Raw genomic sequence first — 26,371 nt, 5'->3', positions numbered from 1 at the left:
AAAACAACTACAAAGCTACAGTGATCGAAATGTTGTATTGGCCCAAAGACAGACATACAGACCAAGACACAGAATAGAGTCCAGAAATAAACCCTCACATATATAGTCAAATGATTTTTGACAAGGATGTCCAGAGGGGATGCCCAATGGAGATTGATTTTTGACAGAGGGGATGCCCAGTGGGGAAAGGAAAGTCTTTTCAAGAAATGATGTTGGTAGACCTGGATATCCATGTGCAAAATAATGAAGTTGGACCTTTGTACCACATACAAATATCAACTCAAAGTGAACTGAAGACCTAAACATAAGAGCTAAAACCATAAAACCCACAGAGGAAAATGAAGGGGGAAGTCTCGTGACATTGGACTGGGCAAGACTTTCCTGGACATGACACCAAAAACACAAGCAACAAAAGAAAAAACAGATAAATTTAACTTCATTACAATTAAAAACTTTTGTGCACCAGAGAACACTACCAAGAGATGGACGAGACAACCCATGGAATAAGAGGAAATATTTGCAAGTCGTATCTTGTAAGATATTAACATCCAGAATATATAAAAAACTACAATTGCAACAAAACAATCTGATTAAAAAGCCGGCAAAAAAGAAAATATACAAGTGGCACAAAAGCAAATGAAAAAGATTCTCAACATCACTAATCATTAGGGAATGCAAATCAAAACTACAGTGAAATATCACTTCATACTCATTAGGACGGCTATTAGTAAGAAATAAGAAAATAGCAAGTACCGGGGACGACGTGCAGAAATGGGAGCCCTTATGCACTGCTGCTGGGAATGTGATGTGGTGCAGCTGCTATGGAAAACAGTATGCGCTCCTCATGTAGTCAAAAGGGTGATTACCATATGGTCCCAACAATTCCACTTCTAGGTGTACGCCCAAAAGAACTCAAAGTGTGAACTTGAACAGATATTTCTACACTCATGTTAATGGCCGCATAATTCACAATAGCCAAAAAGCGGATGCAATCTCAATGTCCAGAGATGGATGAATGGGTAAACAAAATGCAGTGTATACATACAATGGAATATTGTTTAGTCTTAAAAAGGATGGAAATTCTGACACATGCTACAACATGGATGAACCTTGAAGACATTATGCTAAGTGAAATAAGCCAGTCACAAAAGGACAACTAGTGTATGATTCCACTTATAGGGTTTTCTAAATATACTAACAAGGAAAAATCTCTAAGACATACGTTAAGTGAAGAAAGCAAGTTTCAGGAAAAGATGCCATTATCCCACTTATGCTTTTAAAATATCCATAAGTATATGCATATATGTATATATGTGTATGTATATATACCATATATGCATACATTCCTATATGTGCATATAGTGCTATTCAGTAGAAATAGATGCAAGACACCATTACAAGCCACATATAAAATTTTCTAGTAGGTACACTGTAAAAAGTAAAAGGAAACAGATGAAATTAAATTTTAATAATTATTTGATCCAGTATATAAAAATATTATTTCAATATGTAATCAATATAAAATTGAGATATTTTGCATTTTTTATACTATGTCTTTACAATCTGGTATGTATTTTCCACGTACAGCACATTTCAACCCAAGTTAGCACATTTCAAGTGGTTCACAGCCACATGTAACTCCTGGCCACCACGCTGGACAGCACACCTTGTGTGTGTTTTAAATTCAAAGTCAATGATAGGACTATCTTTATTGGTGTTTGTTAAATTATCTATGAGAATGTATTCATGTGTAAATTGTATTGGGTTGACCAAAAAAGTTCATTTGAGTTTTTTGAAACATCTTACAGAAAAGCCCAAACTTTTTGGCCTACCCAATATAATTAGTTGCATTAAAAATTTGAAGTATTTGTTTATTCTGTTAAAACTATATATTTTATTAATTGCTATGTTTATAATCAACAATCTTTATCTCTTTGTTTTCCTTTATTTCAAGGTGATGAAAGTTTTACTACATTATTTTAATTCATAAACTGGGAAAGTCATAAAAGAACATTAAAAGCCTTAAAAATTTTGTGGTTTACCTTTTACAATTGCAAAATGTTCTAAACTATTATTAGATACTTTTCAATAGAAAAATGTCAGCTACTTTCCTACTTCCACATGCCTGAGTAATTAACTATTAATTCTGTGGTAACTAAAGTAGAAATATAAAACACATATAAACACATTCAAGCACATACTTGAAGTAATTATAAAAATGAAACAGTTGTTTTCAGTTTGCAGCATGTAGGAGGAAATGTACAGGCGATGACATGATGATGTTATTAGATGTGCTAAACTTGACATAGGTTTGCTGATTCTTCAAAAATGAGATGAACAGATAATAGATACAGAATTGGAAATGATACCCGCTTCTCATAGACTCGCTATGTAGGTCATTTGCTTGAGTCTGAGTCTCTGAAAAGCGCTTCAGCAGGTGTTGAAAGAAATAGAGTATAACCGTAAGTACAGAAATGACTCTATAGAGACGGGCCCCGTAAAACAGGCAGAAAAGGGCCACTCTGCTGTGAGGACTGTCTGAGGTGGAAGAGCTCTTATCGGTGTGATGTCCAGACCCTGGGTCATGACTGCCTGCTCCTGCTGGCAGGAAAGAGAGGGCGAAGCTGACAACACTTAGGAGCTCTGGCACCCCCGAAACAGTTCTTGCATACAAGGTGGAGACAGAATGGCAAAGATCCCTTCACTGAGAAGTCAGATTTTCACTCTAAACTGGCCCTGAGTTCACTTGAAGAAACAAAGGGAAAAAAAAACAAAACTAAAAAGTAGTAGTTGAGTGTTTAGGGTGTGGACAGGTTTTATATGAGGAACAGCCACCTAACCTTAAGTTGTATTTTGCTTTTTCAGCAGTGAAACATTTTCCAAGTTTTAAACAGAAAATGAAAATAATCATACCTCTCTTTCTGACCTACATTTGCTAATATACTTGAGTCCTTTCCTATAATTAACGGAACTTTGCATGGCATCAGTTCAGTTCACATCTAGTCATTTAACTGCCTGATTCCTTTTTCTGGATTTTATTTATCTCTTGCAATAACTAGTACAGTCACAGGGTATGAAATTCAAAATGCAAAATAAAGGTGCACAGTGAGCCTCTCCCTGCCACTCAGGGCCCTGTCTAGAAGGCAACCTCCACCAGTTTCTTGGACAACTTCCCAGAAACTGTGCTGTTTCCATTTTGAAATTAACTGTACAGGTGGCGCTAGTGGTAAAGAACCTGCCTGCCAATGCAGGAGCCACAGGAGATGCGGGTTCAATCCCTGGGTTGTGAAGATCCCCTGGAGGAGGGCATGGCAACCTACTCCAGTATTGTTGCCTGGAAAATCCCATGGACAGAGGAGCCTGATGGGCTACAATCCATGGGGTCGCTAACAGCTGGACACGGCTGAAGCAACTTAGCACGCACGCACTGCTAAAAAACTTAAACTGCTAGAAAAAAGTTCACGGTATCATCCCCTCAGGTTGTTTCACTAGAGCTGGGTCAGGCCTGGACCGCTGAGGAAGTGAAGGGTTGTGACCAGGTCACCGACCTCGTTGCAGGGTCACGCCTGGTCTCATAGCACGTGAAAGTGCGCTTTCTTCCCGCTGCCTCCAGTTATCAGTCATCTTCCCCATCTGGAGACCCCATGTTTTCCTCCTGACTAAAGGAAGTGAGAGAGCCAGACTGTAGGAGGGTAAGAATGAGGGTCGGGCAAGCAGAGGCTCAGGTAGCAGGCTGAGTACCAGATTCAGGTCCCAGGTGTCCAGGTGGGGATGATGCAGCAGGCTCAGGCAGCAGAGCGTTGCACGGTAGTGAGGAACACAGACGTGGGACAATGAGCTCTAACCAGCATCTCCCACAGGTAGGAGAAGTGAGGGCTAAATCAAGATGCAAGCAGGATGCTGTAAGTACACAGAGGGAGAGAGAGAACGGCGGGAGGGGCTTCATCAATCAGCCCAGGGCTGCTTGAGCATGTCTGATGAGCGTCTTCTCAAAACAGCACACGTTTTTCCCTGACTCATGAAAACCCAGAGGTGGGAGAATGCCAGACCCACGTGCTGAAGCTCAGTCAGTAGGGAAGCCTTTAAAAACCAATATGGGGAGGAAGCACTCAGAACTTGCACACGCACAAAAATATAGGGATTAATAATAAGTCCCCCAGCAGCTTACGACTGGACTCAGAACCAAAACAAAACACTCATTTTCAAAAGCTTTACTAATTAATTAAAATCGAGGCTGCCAGGCGCTGCTCGCCTCCAGGGGGCGCCATTCACATCGCTGCCCGTGACTTCGGTAGCTCCTGGACTTGTGCAACATAGTCGACATAACCGTGCATGGCAACCCTATGAGGGCAAACGTCACTTTTTGGGCGACCACTTCCTAAGTTTCCCCATCACTAAATTTTTACTTGGGATACAAGATTTTCCTTTGGGCTAATATTTTCTATGATAAGAAGAAATCAGATATTTAGAAATATGAATATGCTTTCTTAAAACTGCAAGTTTGTTGAGTATAAACTGCAGTGTAGCTATGCTACAGAATGTGGCTAGATTATATACCTAAAATATGGCATAGTGTGCATATTTTCCAACGCATAAAGATTTTCCATGATGGGGTAGGGCTGCTCGGTCTCAAATATTATTTATTCAGAAATGTAAGGCTATTTCAAATCAAGTCGGCCAGAGAGCAGGGTGGAATAGTATTATTGTTGCAGGGCGTCTGGCACATACATTGTCATTCTGAGGCTTTTAGGTTTTATGATTCAAAGTTGAAAGTTTCAGAAGAGTTTTCCTGATTCCCCTCAGCATGTCTCCTTTCATGGCCATTGTCAAATCCAGCAGGGTAAAGACATCTACCCACTTGAAAAACCATATGACAGTGGGTCACATGAGAGAATAAAACAACAATGTGGAAAAAGTTTCTGTGCACATTTAAAGTTATGCCAGCATGGTTCATAGTTCCTGGTTCGAATATTCCTGGTTAGGATGCATCTAGCCAAGTGAAATCAAATATTTGTCATCTTAGATACAGTTGTGTCCTGTTCTCTGTGTTTTGCATTCATTGGTGAATATGCAGGCACTGATCTTTTTTAAGTTGTTGGGGCTGGGTATTTTTTGTTTTTGGTGGGTAGGTACTGAGCTAATTCCTAGTGGTTTTTAGAGTTTACCCACATTTTCCCTTTTTGTGGAAATATTTACGCTGGGGATTTCCACTAAGGGAATTGGAGTTAATAGAGCTCTTTGGGGGGTGTGTGTTGGGGGGATGATGGAAGGGATATAGCAGCTGAGGCCATATTTCTATTAGTGCCTTTTTTTTTTTTCTTGCCCCACTCGGAGTGTTTCCATACACATAAGACTTAATCTAACAGGTTCTCATGGAATATTATATATGTAAAATAAGATCATGGATTTGAAAACATTTGGCAGAGTATCTGGTACATGTTAATCACTCAATATTAATTGATTGTGTCTAGTTGACTGATTTTGCCTGATTTTGGTGAATATGTGGTTGCTATAGATGAAATGTGCCCTAAACTGGTGTATGAATTTTTAAAAATCTACCTTCTCTTGAGGTATGAGAAGTATATAGGATCTCTGAGTGATAAGTGAAATTATATATTTAATAATAGTCCTCCACTTCAAATTTCAGCTGCAAACCTGTAGTGTTCTTATAAGTGCAACAGTGGCGCTGAACACTGAAAAGCATACAAACGGAGACATCCTCTCAAATCCCACCCAAGAAGCCATGAACAAGCTTGAAAAATTATTCATCTGGTTATTTTCACGGTATGGTGCAAAGACTCAGAACTAGGGGGCTGGGTTCCATCACTGACTTGCAAGTTTCCATCACAGTAAAAAAAAAAAAAAAAAAAGGGAGGGGGATCATATTTGCCATGGACCAAACAGCAATGCTTTGAGGATTAATGACATAATGTCTGTAAAGAGGTTGGAGCTCCTTGGAAAAAAGACACTACATAAATATAAAGTAGTATGAATATTTAGGCTTAGTCCACAATGTGAGAGCTGCTTTCTCTGGCTCATGAGGTCACCAGCAGTTTGGTAACGTGTGCTCAGACACCCACAGAGGAGCCTTGTTCACTTCCTTGTGAGTGGGCCATAGAGCTAATCTGGACCCACCTGGGGGGAGTGCCCATGGAGGCTGCGCCCCCTTCCCATGGCCTCTGAGTGGGCACAGATGGAACAAGCCGACTCCCCGAAGGAATGAGACACGGGCCGAGGGAGCACTTCAGCAGCATGCAGGGCTTCCCAAGAATGCAGTGGGAGTTTGGGAATGTTTTGGCTTAGAATTAAACAAAAGTCCAGTCATATTGTATCTTGATTTAGAAGAAGGGCTAAATTTGCCTTTCTCAGACAAAGAAAATTGGGATTAAGAGTAGGAATGAGAAAGCTGCTTCTTGGAATGGTTAGTTTATGTCTTTAAAGGATTTGGAGGCAGACTTGGGTATTTCTGTCCTGGGAAAGCTGTGGTCTCCAGGGACTGTCTGCAGGCTCTTTGATGACTACTTTCTGTCTCCTTGTCAGTGCTTCGTCTCTGTGAACTGGTTATCAAGGGTGATCTTGCAGAGGTCTAACTGAATGACAGTAAGGTGACGAAATATTTTTATTTCTCAGTTTTAAAAGATAAAGTTAATTTTGCACCTCAGGCATCAGAAACCACCATCTTCAAAAAATGTAAAGTTCATGAATTTACCAAGAGCACTGGCACCTGACAGTGATTCTGAGGCTGTGGCCGTGATACCAAACTGTTTGAGCAGGAGATGGAGAATGTGAAGAAGTATGTCTTTTTTTAAAAGCTGGGTGTTTTGTTTTTACATTGATGTGGGTTGCATATTCTTTTAGAAATGATTCGGTTTCTTTGTCCACTGCTTTCTGTGGTATTTCAGACTGATTGATATTGACAATAGGTACTTTTTTAGGAGAAAGGAAACAGAAATGAATTGGAAAGCTTTCTCTAAATAAAATATTGACCCTAGTGGTTCTTCCTCAATGAGCAGTTCGGCCCTCATGCCAGTGTCGGGTGTAGCAAAGCCAGAGAGGGTCATGCATGGGGTGGGGTATCAGGGCCTGGGCAGGGTGAGGAGGGTGTCCCCATGGAGGACAGGCCTGGCGCAAGCAGTCAGAGGCTGAATGGAGTGGGGATGGCTCACAGGTATGGGAGACTCTTGGGGCGTCAGAGCCTGAGCAGGGTGACATGGGTACCTATACGTGTGTGGGGAAGATGGCGAGGATGGGAGCTTGGTTACACTCGAGGGGATGGATACCGTAAGTAATATGTTAAGTATAATGGGGCCCAGGTTTCTTACTGATGGAGAAAGAAGTTACAAATATGGAAAGAGATAAAACCAGAATTTCTATGGGATTAGATGGGAACTGGTGGTAGAGGTGTGAATTCAGATTCATGATAGGAAAATAATTGTGTCTTGGGCAGTGGAGGAGGAGTGGGGATGAAGGCCTGATTACCGTGGCATGCAAAGAAAAGAGAAAGGGAAGTGGGCACAGCAAGCGCAGGTAACTCTCTTGCAAGGTGGATATGATTTAGGTCAATAGAAAGAAGAAAGGCATTCCAAGCTAGAGAAGATTACTTGTTAAGTTATGGAGGCAGAAACGAACTTGGCTTGTTCTCGTGACAGTGAGAAAACTGACTCAAGGAAGGGGGAAGGGGTTGGGTAATAGTGGGAAATAAGACAGGTAACGTGGAGGCGGATCGTGAGCATCTTGAAAGCCAGGTAGAGGTGTTTAGACTTGATGTAGTAGGAAATGGGAATCATGAGATATTTTGATTAAGGAAGTGATATGATGAGAGTTGCATTTAAAGAAGATGTGGGACGGAGCAGGAGGCGGTGGGAGAGCTTGGGAGGCTGTGGCAGCAATTCAGGTACAAGGGGATGAAGGCCTGGACTCAAGTTCTGGCAGTAAGAACGGACTGGAAAAGGAAAGCTTGGGGAAATTTTGATATCCGACTAAATAAATGATCTCAAGATTCTGTACCTAAGAGGATGAAGATGATGCTGAGAGGCAGGGAAATTGGACAAAGAAAGCTCTTTTGGGTGTGGGAAGGAGAGGGCAGTGAGGAATAAAAAGATGAGCATTCTGGATTTGACATGATAGTGGGACATCAAGGTGGAAATGCCCAATAGAAGATTAAAGATACAGAACTGAAGCTCTGTTCAGTTCTCATGGTCAGGGCACAAGATGAGACATTTGGGAGCCAACAGTACACATGTGATGATCAAAACCCTGAGAATGGATGAATCCTCCCGAGTCAAGTATGTAGACATCGAAGAGTATGGAGTCAGGACCTTGGACAGGTTGGGGTTTGCCCACAGTTAGAGGCGGGAGAAGGAACAAAAGTAACAGAAATGGATGACAGCTCAGGAGGGTGGAAGAGAGTGAGAACAGTGTAATGTCACAGGAATAAGAAGGAACATTTAAAAGAGAATATACAGTCAACATCATAAAACAGGTCAAGAAGAATGAAAACTAAAAGAGGAAAGACTGTGAGATCTCTTATTGGAAAAGTCATTATTAGAAAAAGTGAAGGAAGGTGAAGAAGAGGGAGAAAGTGCATTTTCTGATTCAAAGAGCGAGTGAGAAGGGGCGCAGTAAATGGACAGCATCTCGTGAAAGACTGGGTATGGAAAGAGCACAGTTAACTAGGATGATCAGGATCACGTGAAGCTTTCTTCTACCTAATGTCTGGACAGCTTCATCCAAATTTTCCTCCTCACCTTCTACTGCAAGAATGTCAAAGTCCTGCTTTTGAACAGAGTCAGGATTGTGACACAAAGCTCCCAAAACCAAGTGGAAGAATTTATCTCTGTGTGTTCTTCTAAGTTAATAGGAAAGTATCTTGGTGGACTTTCAAACTATCTTTTACTAATATCTTTTCCCCTAAATTGAGACTATGGATGTCCTGGCAAGAAGCTCCAAAAAGACAGAGTATGCGTGACAAATTTAAAACATGAAAATATTTTCAGATAATATCATTATTATATTCAGTGGCCTTCTACACATTTGAGATATTTATTTCCAAGTCGGAGACTATGAGCTAATATTCTCTTCTTAAGACCACTCAGACTTAAATACTTTAAATGTGATTTTAAAGTAGCTTTATAGTATTATGAAGTGTTTTTAATGTTAAAATTGTTTAGCAATATTTCATCAATTCTGAGAAGTCCTGTCTAAAGCAAGTTAGACCAAACCATTATTCTTCAAACCAAAATGCTTAAAGGAAAAAAATGCATTGCTGGTCCTAAAAATTAATTCTTGAGATATTTTTTTTTTGAGGAGTACATTTACTGATTTCTGGGTGAAATGGTACATTGACACGCCATCAATATTTATTTAGTTTCCTCCCCAAACCTCACTAGAGTGACAGTAAAGAGATTTAAGAGTAGAAACCCCAAAGGACTGGAAGAATAAGAGAGAAAACAACAGCAATGAGAGTTTGGAAGCTGGAAAGCAGACAGATAAGAGGTAACTAATGTCGCTGGTAACTTAAACCAGCAGTGGGGCTAACTGAGAACTACCCACATGTACAGGATCTAAAGAATTGCAGCATCAGGTACTTTTGTAATAAGGAATGAGAAGGGTGGGGAGTGAAAGTGTTAGTTGCTCAGTGGTGTCCGACTTTTTGAGATCCCATGGACTGTAGCCTGCCAGGCTCCTCTGTCCATGGGGGTTCTCCAGGCGAAAATACTGGAATGAGTTGCCATGCCCTCCTCCAGGGGATCTTCCTGACCCAGGGATCAAACCTGCATCCCTTCTGTCTCTTGCACTGGCAGGCGGGTTCTTTACCACTAGCGCCACCTAAAATTAAAGTAAAGTGAAGTCGCTCAGTCATGTCCGACTCTTTGCGACCCCATGGACTGTAGCCTACCAGGCTCTGAGAAGCCTCTTAGTCCATGGAATTTTCCAGGCAAGCCACCTGGAGCTAACTAAAGAAAGTGCAAGTTGCTCAGTCGTGTCTGACTCTTTGTGACCTCATGGACTATACAGTCCATGGAATTCTCCAGGCCAGAATACTGGAGTGGGTAGTCTTTCCCTTCTCCAGGGAATCTTCCCAACCCAGGGATCAAACCCAGGTCTCCCACATTGCAGATGGATTCTTTACCAGCTGAACCACAAGGGAAGCTCAAGAACACTGGAGTGGGTGGCCTATCCCTTCTCCAGTGGATCTTCCCTATCCAGGAATCGAACCAGGGTCTCCTGCATTGCAGGTGGATTCTTTACCAACTGAGCTATGAGGGAAGCCTGCAGCTAACTAAAGACCTAGTAAAAGACATTTATGAAGCAGTTGGATTCCTCAGACCCCGTCTTCAACTTTGCAAAACCAAACAGTTGCCCACCCAGGCATAAAACTGGAAAGTCCCTGAATAAGGTTGCAGAAGGTAGTGAGATCTCAATCACAGCTGAGGCAGGGCTGTGGTGCCGGAAACGGGGATTAAGTGAACATACAGAGGCTCAGCCCTCCATCTCTGTTTGGCTCCCAAACACCGATGACCAACACAGACTGAGAAAAGTGACCAAGAGGAAGCATTTAAAAATACAGATGTTGAGCATTCCCCCAGAGGCCTGATCGTGCCACTCTACAGTGAAGGCCCACGAGCTCAGAGCTTTCTAGTCCTTGCACTTTTAAGCATGGGCAGCCAACCAAGGACTGCCAGCCGTCTTTGGCCTCTGAGGGGAGAGAGGTCGGGAAGGCGAACAAGGGTGGAGGGGGAAACAGCAAACAAACAGAAGAAACAAAGACATGCCAAGGGAAGAACTGCATCTAGAGTATCAATGTCCTCTGAGGTAAGAGACCATTCTGTGAGCGTGAACAGGAGCAGGCGCCGTCGCTGTAAGGAGGAACACCCGGAGAACAGCAACAAAAGGCTCTTGGAAACAGAGACACAATAGCACAAACAAAGACTCGACAGAAGAGCGGGATCTGGTAACATGTTGAGAGTTAGCCCCGAGAGCACAAAATGAGGGCGCAGGGACACGGAAATGGTAGAGGAAAGATTGTTCAAAATAGAGTAACTGTATACAGGAGGTCTGCTATCTGAATAGCATACTAGGAGAGCCACAAAGAAAGAGTAGAGAGTTTTGAGCAGGCATAATTTTCATCAAGGAAATAATTCAAGAGAATTTCCCAGAACCGAAGGAGCACCCAAGTTACCAGACTCAAATTGGCCAGAGCGACAAACATAAATAATTAATTAAAATAATTAATAAAATTTCAGAAATCTGAGGAAGCAGCTTCCAGACAGGAAAAAAACAAAACAAAACAGATAATAGACAAAAGCTCAAAATCAGAATGACTTGGAAATTCTTAACAGAAATACCAGAAACTATAATATTTTGAGGAACAATGCCTCAGAATTCTCATGAAAAATAATTGTCCTCCTAGATCTTTATTTCTGGACAAACAAATATAACAGTAAAATAATATTTTTAGGGCTTGAAGGATCTCAAAAACTTATCACCGATCACCCCTCTCTAAGGAAGTTATTAAAGGACAGGCTCCACAGAAACAAAGGAGAAAAACAAATCAGGAAACAAAAGGTCTAACACAGGAGAGGCAGAGAATTCCCCAGAAGCTACGGAAGGGAGATTCAGCATGAGAGGCAGGCACCAGGCAGAGCAGTCGTGCAGATTTGGTCAAAGGTGAAAAGCTCCAGGAGAAACTTCTCAGTGAGGACGGAGTTCCTGTATCTGAATATCTGAGAGGCGTCTTAGAGCAGCGCTGTCAGCAGGTCTTTCCGAGACGATGGAATGTTCTGCATTTCTACTGTCCAACACAGTAGTCACTAGCCAGAGCACTGAAGTGGGTGACTGAGTAGCTAAACTTATTTAATTAAAATTTCAATAGCCACATGTGGTGAGCAGCTACCATTTTGGACAGTGCAGGTCTAGATAATTTGCAGAAAGTTTGGAACTGAATTAGGAATAAGTAGAGAAAAAGCTAAGCAAATGATCAATTATTAAGTGCAGGAAAAGCAAAAATTTATGCAAGAAAAGCAATCATGACTTACTGCATAACTCTGCTCGTTGTAGAATTATATAGATGAAAGAATCTACTGCAAATTAATGATATAACCCAAATTATATTACATATTGGTAAAGTATTAGGTGGCTTGTTTTATCTTACTTTCACTTACCAAAAAAGGTACAAATACTTTCTCCAGATCAATAATTTTACTTCTCAGCATTTGTGCTAAGTCGCTTCAGTTGCTGTCTGACTTTCTGTGACCCTATGGACCATAGCCCGCCAGGCTCCTCAGTCCATGGCATTCTCTAGGCAAGAATACTAGAGTGGGTTGCCATGCCCTCCTCCAGGAGACTTTCCTGACCGAGGGATTGAACCTGCATCTCCTATGTCTCCTGCATTGGCAGGTGGGTTCTTCACCACTAGCACTAGCTGGGAAGCCCTTTCCTTCTCTACCATGTTCTTAATGGCTATGTAGCGCCTCATTTGCTTGGTCTACGAAAGCTTACTGAGCCAGTCTTTCAGTGAGGGACACTTAGGTTCGTTCCAATGTGGAACAGTTACCAACAGGGCTTTAATGGTAATAATTAATACCATGGATCACTGCTTTTTAAAATTTAACTGTAATGAGACAAACTTTATATACTATTATATATACTGTTGATTCCCTGGAGAAGGAAATGGCAGCCCACTCCAGTATTTTTGCCGGGAGAATCCCATGAGCAGAGGAGCCTGGAGAGATACAGTCCATAGGGTGGCACGGAGTTGGACATGACTGAAACGACTTAGCACACACAGCACACATATACTGGTGCATCTATTTTAAGTATATTATACATTTCTAGGAGGCTTGATCAATGTATATATCCTTGTGACCACAAGAGCATTTCATCACCTTAAAGTTTCTTTATGCTTCTTTGCGCTAAATCCCACCCAACCTCCACACCTAGGGAAACATTGGTTTGTTTCCTCTCATTTTAGATTAGTTTTGCGTCTAGAATTTCATGCAAATGAAATCATATGGTATGTACTCTTATCTGACTTTTAAAAATTCATTCACGGTTTTGCACAGTTGTTTATTCTTTATTCTTATTATTGCTACTGCTAATCCTTTGTACTAAGATACCACAATTTACTGATCCCTTGACCTGTTGTTGGGTATCTGGGTTGTTTCCAGTTAGGAGTTATTATGAATAAAGCTTCTGTGAACATTTGTGTTCCAATATTCTTGTGATTCCGAAATGCAGTACTTGGATGCAATCTCAAAAATGAACGAATGATCTCTGTTCATTTCCAAGGCAAACCATTCAATATCACAGTAATCCAAGTCTATGACCCAACCAGTAACGCTGAAGAAGCTGAAGTTGAATGGTTCTATGAAGACCTACAAGACCTTTTAGAACTAACACCCAAAAAAGATGTCCTTTTCATTATAGGGGACTGGAATGCAAAAGTAGGAAGTCAAGAAACACCTGGAGTAACAGGCAAATTTGGCCTTGGAATACGGAATGAAGCAGGGCAAAGACTAATAGAGTTTTGCCAAGAAAATGCACTGGTCATAGCAAACACCCTCTTCCAACAACACAAGAGAAGACTCTACACATGGACATCACCAGATGGTCAACACCGAAATCAGATTGATTATGTTCTTTGCAGCCAAAGATGGAAAAGCTCTACACAGTCAGCAAAAACAAGACCGGGAGCTGACTGTGGCTCAGATCATGAGCTCCTTATTGCCAAATTCAGACTTAAATTGAAGAAAGTAGGGAAAACCACTAGACCATTCAGGTATGACCTAAATCAAATCCCTTATGATTATACAGTGGAAGTGAGAAATGGATTTAAGGGACTAGATCTGATAGATAGAGTGCCTGATGAACTATGGTCGGAGGTTCGTGACATTGTACAGGAGACAGGGATCAAGACCATCCCCATGGAAAAGAAATGCAAAAAAGCAAAATGGCTGTCTGAGGAGGCCTTACAAATAGCTGTGAAAAGAAGAGAAGTGAAAAGCAATCGAGAAAAGGAAAGATATAAGCATCTGAATGCAGGGTTCCAAAGAATAGCAAGAAGAGATAAGAAAGCCTTCCTCAGTAATCAATGCAAAGAAATAGAGGAAAACAACAGAATGGGAAAGACTAGAGATCTCTTCAAGAACATTAGAGATACCAAGGGAACATTTCATGCAAAGATGGGCTCAATAAAAGACAGAAATGGTATGGACCTAACAGAAGCAGAAGATATTAAGAAGAGGTGGCAGGAATATACAGAAGAACTATACAAAAAAGATCTTCATGACCAAGATAATCACAATAGTGTGATCACTCACCTAGAGCCAGACATCCTGGAATGTGAAGTCAAGTGGGCCTTAGAAAGCATCACTATGAACAAAGCTAGTGGAGGTGATGGAATTCCAGTTGAGCTATTTCAAATCCTGAAAGATGATGCTGTGAAAGTGCTGCACTCAATATGCCAGCAAATTTGTAAAACTCAGCAGTGGCCACAGGACTGGAAAAGGTCAGTTTTCATTCCACTCCCAAAGAAAGGCAATGCCAAAGAATTCTCAAACTACCGCACAATTGCACTCATCTCACACGCTAGTAAAGTAATGCTCAAAATTCTCCAAGCCAGGCTTCAGCAATACATGAACCGTGAACTTCCAGATGTTCAAGCTGGTTTTAGAAAAGGCAGAGGAACCAAAGATCAAATTGCCAACATCCGCTGGATCATCAAAAAAGCAAGAGAGTTCTAGAAAAACATCTATTTCTGCTTTACTGACTATGCCAAAGCCTTTGACTGTGTGGATCACAATAAACTGTGGAAAATTCTGAAAGAGATGGGAATACCAGACCACCTGACCTGCCTCTTGAAAAACCTATATGCAGGTCAGGAAGCAACAGTTAGAACGGGACATGGAACAACAGACTGGTTCCAAATAGGAAAAGGAGTACATCAAGGCTGTGTACTGTCACCCTGCTTATTTAACTTCTATGCAGAGTACATCATGAGAAACGCTGGGCTGGAAGAAGCACAAGCTGGAATCAAGATTGCCGGGAGAAATATCAATAACCTCAGATATGCAGATGACACCACCCTTATGGCAGAAAGTGAAGAGGAACTAAAAAGCCTCTTGATGAAAGTGAAATAGCAGAGTGAAAAAGTTGGCTTAAAGCTCAATATTCAGAAAATGAAGATCATGGCATCTGGTCCCATCACTTCATGGGAAATAGATGGGGAAACAGCGTCAGACTTTATTTTTTGGGGCTCCAAAATCACTGCAGATGCTGACTGCAGCCATGAAATTAAAAGACGCTTACTCCTTGGAAGAAAAATTATGACCAACCTAGATAGCATATTGCAAAGCAGAGACATTACTTTGCCAACAAAGGTCCGTCTAGTCAAGGCTATGGTTTTTCCAGTGGTCATGTATGGATGTGAGAGTTGGACTGTGAAGAAAGCTGAGTGCCGAAGAATTGATGCTTTTGAACTGCGGTGTTGGAGAAGACTCTTGGGAGTCCCTTGGACTGCAAGGAGATCCAACCAGTCCATTCTGAAGGAGATCAGCCCTGGGATTTCTCTGGAAGGAATGATGCTAAAGCTGAAACTCCAGTACTTTGGCCACCTCATGGGAAGAGTTGACTCATTGGAAAAGACTCTGATGCTGGGAGGGATTGGGGGCAAGAGGAGAAGGGGACGACAGAGGATGAGATGGCTGGATGGCATCACTGACTCGATGGACGTGAATCTGAGTGAACTCCGGGAGTTGGTGATGGACAGGGAGGCCTGGTGTGCTGCGATTCATGGGGTCGCAAAGAGTCGGACACGACTGAGCGACTGAACTGAACTGATTCTTGTGATTATATGTCTTCATTTCTCTTGCATAACTAGGAGTCAGATTGCTGTACCACATAGTAAGCATATATTTAACTTCATAGGAAACTGACAAAATGTTCTCCAAAGTGGCTGTACCATTTAACATACCCACGAGCAAGATATGAGAATTCCAAAAGATCCACATCCTTGACAACACTTGGTATTCTCAATTTTAATTTTAGTCCTTCTAGTGAATGTAGACTAGTATCACATTTTGGTTATACATTTGCATTTCCTGTCATGACTAATGACATAAAGTATCTTTTTATGTCTTATTTGGCTATTGGTACATATTTTTGGGTAAAGTGTCTGTTCATATTCTTGGGCATTTTTTTTAAATGGGGTTGGTCTTCTTGAGTTGAAAATAATCTGTATAAATATAATCTGTACATATAAAAATCATATATTCTGAATACAAGTTCTTTGACAGATTTAAATAGCAAGACTATTTTCACTCAGTATTTAGCTTGCCTTTTCATTTTCTCAACAATATCTTTCTGGAAGGGAAGTTTTAAATTTTGATAAAGCTCAATATATCAATATTTTTCCTTTTATCGTTAGTGTTTTCAGGGAACTGCTTAAAAACATTTTGTTGGACATTTTGTTTCCTCCTGGAAGTTTTATAGTTTTAGCTCTGACCACGGTGGTATAAAATTAGAAATAAAGAACAGAATAAAATTGGGTAACTCACAAATATGTGAAAATTAAACAACATACTCCTAAATAACCAATAGGTCAAAGAAGAAATCAAAAGAGAAGTCAGAAGATTATTTGAGATGAATAAAAAAGAAGATACACCCATTTTTTTTTTTTATTGGGTTGTTTGTTTTTTTGATACTGAGCTTCATGAGCTGTTTGTATATTTTGGAGATAAATCCCTTGTCATTTGCTTTGTTTGCAAATATTTTCTCCCATTCTGCAGACTGTCTTTTCGTCTTGTTTATGGTTTTCTTTGCTGTGCAAAAGCTTTTAAGTCTAATTAGATCCTATTTGTGTACTTTTGTTTTTATTTTCATTACTCTAGGATTTGGGTCAAAAAAGATCTTGCTGTAGAAATCAGAAAGAGAAAAACAAATATATTAATGAATATGTGGAATCTAGAAAAATGGTACAGATAAACCTAGGTGCAGGGCAGGAACAGAGATGCAGATGTAGAGAACAGATGTGTGGCCCTGGGCTGCAGGGAAGAGGTGGGATGAACTGGGAGACTGGGATTGATGTATGTGCTCTGCCGTGTGTAAGACAGGAGCTCAGCTCTGTGCTCTGTGGTGACCAAGATGGGTGGAATGTGGGTAGGATGGGAGGAAGGAAAAAAGACAGTATATATATACATATAGCTAATTCACTTTGTTCTACAACATTGTAAAGCAACCATGAGCTGTGCTGTGCTTAGTTGCTGAAGATAGAACAAAAATATTGCTAAAGCAGTGCTTAGAGGGAAATTTATAGGTATAAATGCCTCAAAGAACCTAAATTTCCAACTTAAGACACTGGAAAAGTACAAACTAAACCTGAAAACAAGCAGAAGAAAGGAGATAAAGACTATACTGGAAATTTGTGAAATGGAGAATACAAAAACAAATATAGAGAAAATTGATGAATCCATAAACTGCTTCTTTGAAAGATCAACAGTATCAACAAACCTATAGCCAAGAAAATGAGAGAAGACTCAAATTATGGGATTCTCCAGGCCAGAATACTGGAGTGGGTAGCCATTTCTTTCTCCAGGGAATCTTCCTGACCCAGGGATCGAACCTAGGTCTCCTGCATTGCAGGCAGATTCTTTACCATCTGACCCACCAGGGAAGCCATTGAATTAGAACAGCAAAAATTACTACTGACTTTACAAAAATATAAGAAAGCATTATAAAGAGGTACTATATAAATCCCTTGTCATTTGCTGTATATGTCCGTAGAGATAAATGAAATAATAAATTCCTAGAAAGACACAAACTACCAAAACTGGCTCAAGAAGTAATAGAAATCTGAATAGATTTATACAACTGAAGAGACTGAGTTAATAAGTTTAAAGTTACCCACAAAGAAAAGCCTAGACCCAGATGCCTTACTTTAAAGAAAAATTGATCCCAACTCTTCACAAATTTTCCCAAACAGTAGAAGATTGCTCCTAACCTAGTATTACACTGGTTTTAGTATAATGATAACATTGTATTTCAGGTTATTACAGGCACTTTTTTAAACCAAACACTCTCAGTCTTACTCCTTTAAAAACAACAACGGCAACAAAACTTACTTCTTTTAGGCTAGGCTTTAGTAATAGTAAAATCCAAAGTGTTACTACCTAAGACTATTCACTATGCTTTTCTTCTGCTATTACACACACACACACACACACACACACCCCTATATATCAATATGGACTTCCTAGGTGGCTCAGTGGTAAAGAATCCACCTGCCAATGCAGGAGCTGGTTCGATCCCTGGTTGGGAAGATTCCCTGGAGAAAAAAATGGCAACCCACTCTACTATTCTTGTCTAGGAAATCCCATGGACAAAAGAGCCTGGCGGGCAACAGTCCATGGGGTCTCAAAAGACTCAGACATGACTTAGAGACTAAACAACAACATCTATCAATATACTCTTTTTTTCTTTATGTAAAAGTGATACATACACAGCTCATCAGAGTGGATATTCCTACTCACAACAGGAAGGAAATAATTTTCTGATATGTTAAAGAGTGATTCATATATGAAAAAAAGATGACTTATATGACTGATGGGAAAGTCAACCAACTTTCATTCCTTTTCATGGTTAACAGAGGATAACAATTATATTCTGTAATGCAGAACAGAAAAATTAGTTGAAAAAAAAATGTCCTATTAGACAAAAAGAAACTTTGTGAAAAGGACTATAGCCCTGTGATAAAGAGAATGATGTGTGGTTTTGAAGTCTGAATATTTTCTGTAGATAATGAGCCTCCTCCAACGTTTTCAATAATCAACTCCATTTCCAAGAATCTAAGATATTCTTGCCAACACCACACTGTATCAGACAAGGCATATATGCTTCATGAGATGTAATGATATGAAAATCACCAGCCTATACCTCAAAAATTCAAAACTTAAGAGTGCAGTGGGAGAAAATAGGGTTTTGGGTGAAAAGGCTCTTGTTTTAGTCCACTAACTAAAATACATAGCAATTCTAAGGAATTTCAGAAAATATCTTTCTAGTCCACACTTAAATGGTACCATTTACTTGGGCACAAATATACTTTACATTCTAATTTCTCAAAAACCAATCATTTATACTTAAATCCAATGTGTTAGCACAAAAGGTAAGAAATGGCCTTCACACAGGGAAAAAAAATGCATTCAGGTAAGCCATATATTGTTATGTGTATTCTTTTGTGGAATTCATCAAGAAGAAAAAGCAACCCCTTCTAAGGGTACAAAGACTCATAAAGAGCTCACAAAATTAGAAAATTACCACCTGTGGATCCCCACTTAAAAAGTGATAAAAATACAAATTCCCAAAGAGCTTTCTTTTTTAAATTACTTATTTTTGGCTGTGCTGGGTCTTCATTGCTGCTGGGGCTTTTCTAACGTTGAGGCGAGTGGGGGCTTCTCTCTGGTTGCGGTGCACACACTTCTCATTGCGATGACTTCTCTTGTTTCAGAGCACAGGCTCTAGAGTGGGCTTCAGTGGTTGCAGTATGCGGGCTCAGCAGTTGCATCTCCTGGGCTCTAGGGCACAGGCTCAGTAGTCGTGGCACACGGGCTTCGTTGCTCCGCGGCACGTGGAATCTTCCCGACCAGGGGTGCAGCCCGTGTATCCTGCGTTGGCAGGTGGGTTCTTGACCACCGAGCCACCAGTGTCAGCCACTCAGTCATGTCTGACTCGTTCAAACCCCATGGACTGTAGCCCACCAGGCTCCTTTGTCCATGAGATTCTCCAGGCAATACTACTGGAGTGGGTTGCCATTCCCTTCTCAGGAATTGAACCAGGTCTCCTGCATTGCAGGCAGATTCTTTACCATCTGAGTCACCAGGGAAGCCCCCCAAAAGCTTTAATGGCTTAATAAACTAAGAACATCAGTCTCTACAATTGACATGGTACAACATTAGCTGGCCATCTTTTTATAGCTGTTTGGATGTGTTAGTAATTACTAGAGTCATTTAAGAAGCCTGGGTTAACTACCTGTATTAGAAGTACTTTTCCCTCAGGATTTAAACTTAGCATAAAATTTTTAAAAAAATTCTATATCCACAGGTTATTTTCACCATATAGATGAGTTCTTTAAAGAAGAAGCTTGTCCAAGAGTCTCTCTCTAGGGTACATGACTATTGCTATCTACCCAGCTGACTGCAACAGAGAGAACAGGCCCCACTTCACAGAGTACTGTGAGGTGACAGACACTGTGTTGTGGACCTTACTACCTAAGGCCTAAAGCTCAAAACAGCCTGCGAGGAAGGAAGACCTGTCCTGAAGATGTGGCCAAAGTAGATGAAATGATAAAGACACATTTAGAATAGGATTTTTCAGACAGTGCTACATAAACCTGTTTTGTCCTGGGATTCCTTGGTCTCTTTACTTGGGTTCTGTGTCCTGTTTCTCAAGTAGAGTTTGGTTTTAAGAGTTCTTATCATTTAAGAATTTTTAAATTTCAAGTTTGTCTCTTTTCATCATTTCTGATCCATGACCAAATTATGGTCTGAAGTATTTCAGATACAAAACAGAAATGGTAACCAAAAGGATGTGAGAAGTAAGAAGAAAATAGGAGCTGAACACATTCCTGATCAAGCTGTTTGGTAAAGATTTAATGCAATACAAAGATAAGGAACCTGGGAGGAGGAAGAGCATGTTTGGTTAGAAGTTGAAATTCCATTTGATGGTGAATTTGAAGTATTCACCAATTTGAAGTATAATAAATATGTCTGCATATTGATGGAGAGGTCAGTTTGGAATAGGGAGACAAAACCAAACCAGAGAAATAGAAGAAGACAAAGATGAATGCAAAACATGAGCAAAATAGAAAAACAAAGCCATAGAAGAGATCAGTACAACCAAAAGATGACTTTGAAGAGAGAAGTAAAAAAGTACTGATTTGGGCCAGTATAACCCAAGAAAAACAAATGAGGCACAAATAAATACCAGATATAAAAATAGGGAAATAACTACAGAAGCAGAAGTGATTTTTAAAATTATTAGACCTCCATGAATAATATCATACCAAAATATGAATACTTGAAGACAGGGGAGAAAGGTCAGTTATTTATATTTTTGGTGTGATGTTATTCATGGAGGTATCTTGTAATTTTAAAATTCACCTCTGTTTCTGTAGCTATTTCTTCTTGTTAGAGGAAAAATATAGAGTACATCTCTGTAAACTTTAGAGTGGAAAAAATTTTTTAAATAAAAACTGCCAAAGACAGCTGAAAAGACTGATAAGTTAAACTATGCTAAAATTAATATTCTGTTCATCACAACACACCATTAAGACAGTAAAAAGGCCATTCATAAAGTTGAAGAGATATTCACAATACATGTATCTGACAAAGGACTTATGTAGAATATATATTCAGAACTCCTACAAATTCATAAGAATGAAAGACAAACCCAACAGAACCCAACAGAAAAATGACAAAAGACTTAAAAAGAAATTTCACAAAAGAGGACATCCAACATGGCCAAGAAACATATGAAAAGGTGCTCATCTTCCTTAGTCATCAGGAAACTGCAAATTAAAACCACAGTGACATACCACTACACACCCACCAGAATGGCTAAAATTAAAAAGATGGAAAATGCCAATGGTTGGTGAGGATGTGGAGTAACCAAAACCTGCTGATGGAAGTGTAAGTTGACACAAGCACTTTGGAAGTTGTTTTGTAGTATCTATTAAAGCCACTCATATCCTGTGACCCAGCAATTCTACTCCTAGCAAATCTACTCCTACCAGAAATGTGTATATTTTACTAAAAAACATGTTCAGAATACTTGAAGAAGTGAAAAAATGTCTCACACTCCATGATTCCACATCTACAAAATAAAAAACAAGAGAAACTAATCTATTCTAATAGAAGCCAGGAGAGAGAGATTCCTGTTGACTAGAGCAGTGACTGCAAAGCAGGAATGAGTTTTCTCAGAGTGCTGGTACTATTGTGTTTCTTGATCTGGGAGGTGATTTCACATGTGTTTTCAGTAGGGCTGGAATAGGGTGAGGCAAGCAAGATACCTAGGGAGCGGTACTGAAAGTGGCACTCTCTCTTACCTGCCGTCCCAGTCCTTAGGTTCAGTTTGTGAGTATTTATTGAGCTGTATCATTATGATATATGGGCTTCCCTGGTGGTACTAGTGGTAAAGAATGTGTCTGCCAATGCAGGAGACATAAAGAAATGCAGGTTTGATCCCTGGGTCGGGAAGATCCCCTGGAGGAGGACATGGCAACCCACTCCAGTATTCTTGCCTGGAGAATCCCATGGACAGAGTAGCCTGGTGGGCTAGAGTCCATGGGGTTGCAAAGAGTCAGATATGACTGAGCATTTGTGCAAGATATATATTATGATGTATGTTGTTTTCTATATGTGTATTATACTTGGGTTTTAAAATGTAAAAGGAGTCTGGTCTACCTGACCCCACAAATAAAAATTAACTCCAAGTAGAATAAAAATTTAACTGTAAAAAAGAAAAACCTTAAACTTTTATAACAAAACAAAGTATCATAAATGACCTCAGATAAGGAAGGATTTCTTAATATCCAAAAGCACATGTTAGAGGAAAAGTTTGACTACGTTAAAATTAAGAACATCTCTTTAGCAAAAAGGAGCTTAAAGAAAGGGAAGAGATAAGCCACAAACCTAAAAAAAAATACTGTAACATAAATAATGGAAACAAGTTATTATTTAGGATATATTTTTTAAATCAATGAGGAAAAGATAAATAACCCAATAGAAAAATGCATAAAAGTCTTGAATAGTTACTTTATATACATAAAAAACCACAACAGCCAATACACATGAAAAGATGCTTAAGCTCATTAATAATCAGGAAAATGCAAATCAAAATCAAATCATTTACATCCAGCGGTTAGGCAGAAACCATGAACATGGGTAATACTCAGTGTCGTCCAGGATGGCAAGCAGCCCTCCGCTGGTGCCGGAGCACAGCCTGCTGCAACCATTTTGGAAAACAGTTTGTCACTACCTAAGAAAGCTGAGCATGTGCAAGCCCTAGGGCTCTTTGGAATAGTCCTCTGAGACGCTCCTGCATATGTGTACAAGGAGGTGTATACATGAATGTTTATAACAATTACAAAGAGAAAGAATGTCTATCAAGAGTAGAATATCCTACAGCAGTGAAAACGAATGCACTCTAACTTATGGTTATCCGTAACACTTGTACCCTGGTCATCAAGAACTTAATTATACTTCCAGTGAGTATGAATAAACACTTAGAATATTTTTAAATGTTTAATATGCTCTTTTAAGATAAAGAAAATCCCAAATTTTCTAAGTTCATGGGTACTTTTTGTAAAAAGAAGTATATTATTGGGTTGGCCAGAGAGTTCATTTGGGTTTTGCATAAGGTACTATGGAAAAACTCAAACAAAATCTTTGGCCAGCCCAACAGAAGGTCTATTTTTCCCTCCTAGCCATGGACAGTTTCATTTAACAAAGTATATTTCCTTCTTGAAGATAGTGCTTCTTTAGAATAAAGACTTGAGGTCAGGGGCTAGTTTTGTTTTCGTTTTTATACCCAGCACACTCCACTGGACGGTTATACTGTGATACGAGCTGTGCGGGAGCCGAAACACTCAGCTGGGTCTAACCGAAGCAGCAGAGGAGCACTGTGGCTTTGCCTTACCTCAGTGTTGCATTCCTCCTCCTCCTCATCGCAGTCGAGACCCTGATGGGCGATCTCGGTCGTGCCGCTCTCCTGGAAGAGGCTGCTCTCCAGATTAGACACTCTGGTGGCTTCGGTTGTGACTTTTACTTTCATGCTGTGAAAGCCAGTGGAGACCATTCCCACTTGAAGGTTTACAGGCTCTCCTTCGAACAGCAGGAAGTGCGAGCTTACTCCTTCTTTAAAGCCAGGGGGCTGGTAATCATTTGGGGTCACTGCAAAATGGAGAGGGCAGAAAACCAAGAAAACTGTGAGGTTCAGGAGAACAAGTCAGGTTAGTCTTTTATGTGTAACAACAGCCATCTCTTTCAAGGCTTGCCAAAATCCTTCTGTTTATCCAAAATACTACTTCAGCACTAAAGGGGATTTGACTAGAGGTCTGCACCTACCTGCATTGTAGTAGTGGAGTGTCATAGTCAGTATAACATCGTTAGGAAGGGGTCCAAGGTTCTGCATCAGCATGTACAGTTTACGGATCAGCAGAACACTGGCTTTCTTAATATCTTCACTGTTTGTCCCACTTTCGAAGCTTGTGTTACTGCTGGAATCACATAAGAAAACAGCACACTTTTCAATCACATATAATATTGAAAATCTATTTCAAAAAGAACAAAAATTTTTACTGTATGAGCAGATAAATATAAACTAAACACAGGACACTCCTGAGACTATTTTAGAATGTAAATCAAAGGAGTTATTGCACTTTTTGCAATGTATGTACAAAGGGGTTCTTAAGTAGCAAGTTCCCTTAAGGCATTTTAAATGTGACCTGATTTTTTTTTATTTGATTTATAAATGACCGCATAATTTAATACTGAGAACAATGGACTTGACATTTAATATTGGCTCTGTTGCTAACTAGCTGAATGACTCCGGTCAAGTCACTTAGACACACCAGGTCAGTTAGCTCCTTTGTGAGATAAGCTTACATGTTTCTACACCTCTCCAAATTAAATTGGTCGTCATCTCTGGCCTTTGTACAATCTGGGTATCTCTCAGAGGCATCTCCTTCTCACTCTTGCATGGATTATCACCATGACTGACTATTCTTCCTGTTTTCCTTCTTGTTCACACTGCAAAACATTCTCCACACCACTCCTAATACATATTCCTAAAAGGAAAATCCACTCGTGTCACTCTCTTAAGTTTCTTATATTGTATCCATTACTTTTCAATGAAATTCGAGAACAGTGTGTGTACAATGGCCTTTCACCAGCCACACCCTCACCTCCACCTTCATCTGTAACTAGTCCCCGATTCCTTCTTACTCCCATGCATTGTGTATGCTGTTCACTCTGCTTATACTGAGCTTTCCCACTTGTCTTCCTGACACCCATGTGTCATCTCTTCAGGAAGTCTTCTCTGGTCATGCCTACACCTCACCCCTGTGTATAACTATCTGTGCCCTCTAGACTGAGTGGCTGCATTTTTCATCTCCACAGTACTAAGTTTGGTGCCCAACCCCAGTAAGTACTCAATAAACATTTGTTGTATTGAGTGAATGAACAAATTGGGCTAAATTACCTTCCAACTCTAAACATTTTTTATTTCTCTCCAAAAATTTCCCCCCGATTAGTCTCACATTTGAGTAGTTTCCAGGAAGGACTATGACTACAATATATTTGTACAATGCCTTTCACGTAGTAAGTACGCAATACTGAAAAATAATCCTTAGTAACTGAACTACTAGAGGTAGTATGAATTCATAAAACAAACATTATTAAGTAAACACATTTGCTCCTTTTTCAGTTCTGAACAACTTAAAGTTTTGTCTGCCAGGATCTAGCCAGTTTGAAATAAGTAACCAGAGGGAAGGGTGATAGCCATGAAGTTCAGGGGATCCTCCAGTATACATCAGTCATGAAATCGCTTCATGTAAAATCATACTCAAGACTTCCTTGTACTGTTTTTTAAAAGGAAAATCATCTTTACTATGTAAGAGGTGATAAGATAATTTTGTATTAACAGTCACCCGAGCAAAGGCCCAGCTTTGGTCTAGTATGCATTACCTTCTGTTCCCGAGTAGCAGAAAGATTTGGTCATTTCTGTTATACTGCTCACCTCTAGATATATGCTCCTTCATGACAAAAGAGATTAATCTGGTTGTCAGTGGCACTTAGATTTGAATTTTGGAGAGCAAAAGGCAGCTGTTTTATGTAAGAGTATATACATGAAAAGCTCTGAACACTCTGTAACGTATTACACAGATGTTAGCTAATGATGTTTAGTGCCTTAATTCTTATTCCTAGAACCTACTTCCTCTTCACATCCTAGTGCTGTCTGGAAATTTTACAAGGGAGAGGATTATAAGGGTGTGAATCTTGGAGAGAAATTGTAAAACTTGTAGTAAGTGATGAGACAGAGCTCATCGTATGGAAAATTGAGAATAAGGCCATATTTCTCTTCAGAGTCATTCCTTTCAGAGAGACTCATGCCTCTGAGGTGGAGCTCTCTGCCAGCCAGGGCTTTTCTCCATCCTCCACCCGCCCCACTTCTATTCCATCTCATTAGGAATACTCAGCTCTATCTGAATCCAAAAGCTGGGAGGGGAATGAAACATCTCCATGCGTACTGAGGACCTTCTGAAGCAACTGTCCTTGTTCTTGCTATTTAATCCACTAGTACACCTAAAACTGAAAATTTT

General features: G+C 40.1%; 1 protein-coding gene across 4 annotated transcripts in view; it reads right to left on the bottom strand.

The window, feature by feature from the left end:
• Positions 1 to 26,371, bottom strand: part of HORMAD2 (HORMA domain containing 2) — a 67,378-nt gene that overhangs the window by 10,652 nt on the left and 30,355 nt on the right. For 2 of the 4 annotated variants that reach the window (XM_055549464.1, XM_055549466.1), the window contains exons 9-10: positions 24,117 to 24,268; positions 23,689 to 23,942 (exon numbers count right to left, since the gene is read on the bottom strand). In XM_055549464.1, the coding sequence (XP_055405439.1) occupies positions 23,689 to 23,942; positions 24,117 to 24,268 (406 nt within the window). Of the gene's footprint in view, positions 1 to 4,707; positions 4,858 to 22,798; positions 23,089 to 23,688; positions 23,943 to 24,116; positions 24,269 to 26,371 lie in introns of those variants that run through there. The other 2 variants (XM_055549463.1, XM_055549465.1) reach the window with 2 other exon arrangements.

This window comes from Bubalus kerabau, chromosome 16 (assembly GCF_029407905.1).
Source record: "Bubalus kerabau isolate K-KA32 ecotype Philippines breed swamp buffalo chromosome 16, PCC_UOA_SB_1v2, whole genome shotgun sequence".
Taxonomy (NCBI): Eukaryota; Metazoa; Chordata; class Mammalia; order Artiodactyla; family Bovidae; genus Bubalus; species Bubalus kerabau.
Note: the sequence above shows the minus strand (reverse complement) of the source record. Positions and strands in the feature narration are given on the sequence as shown.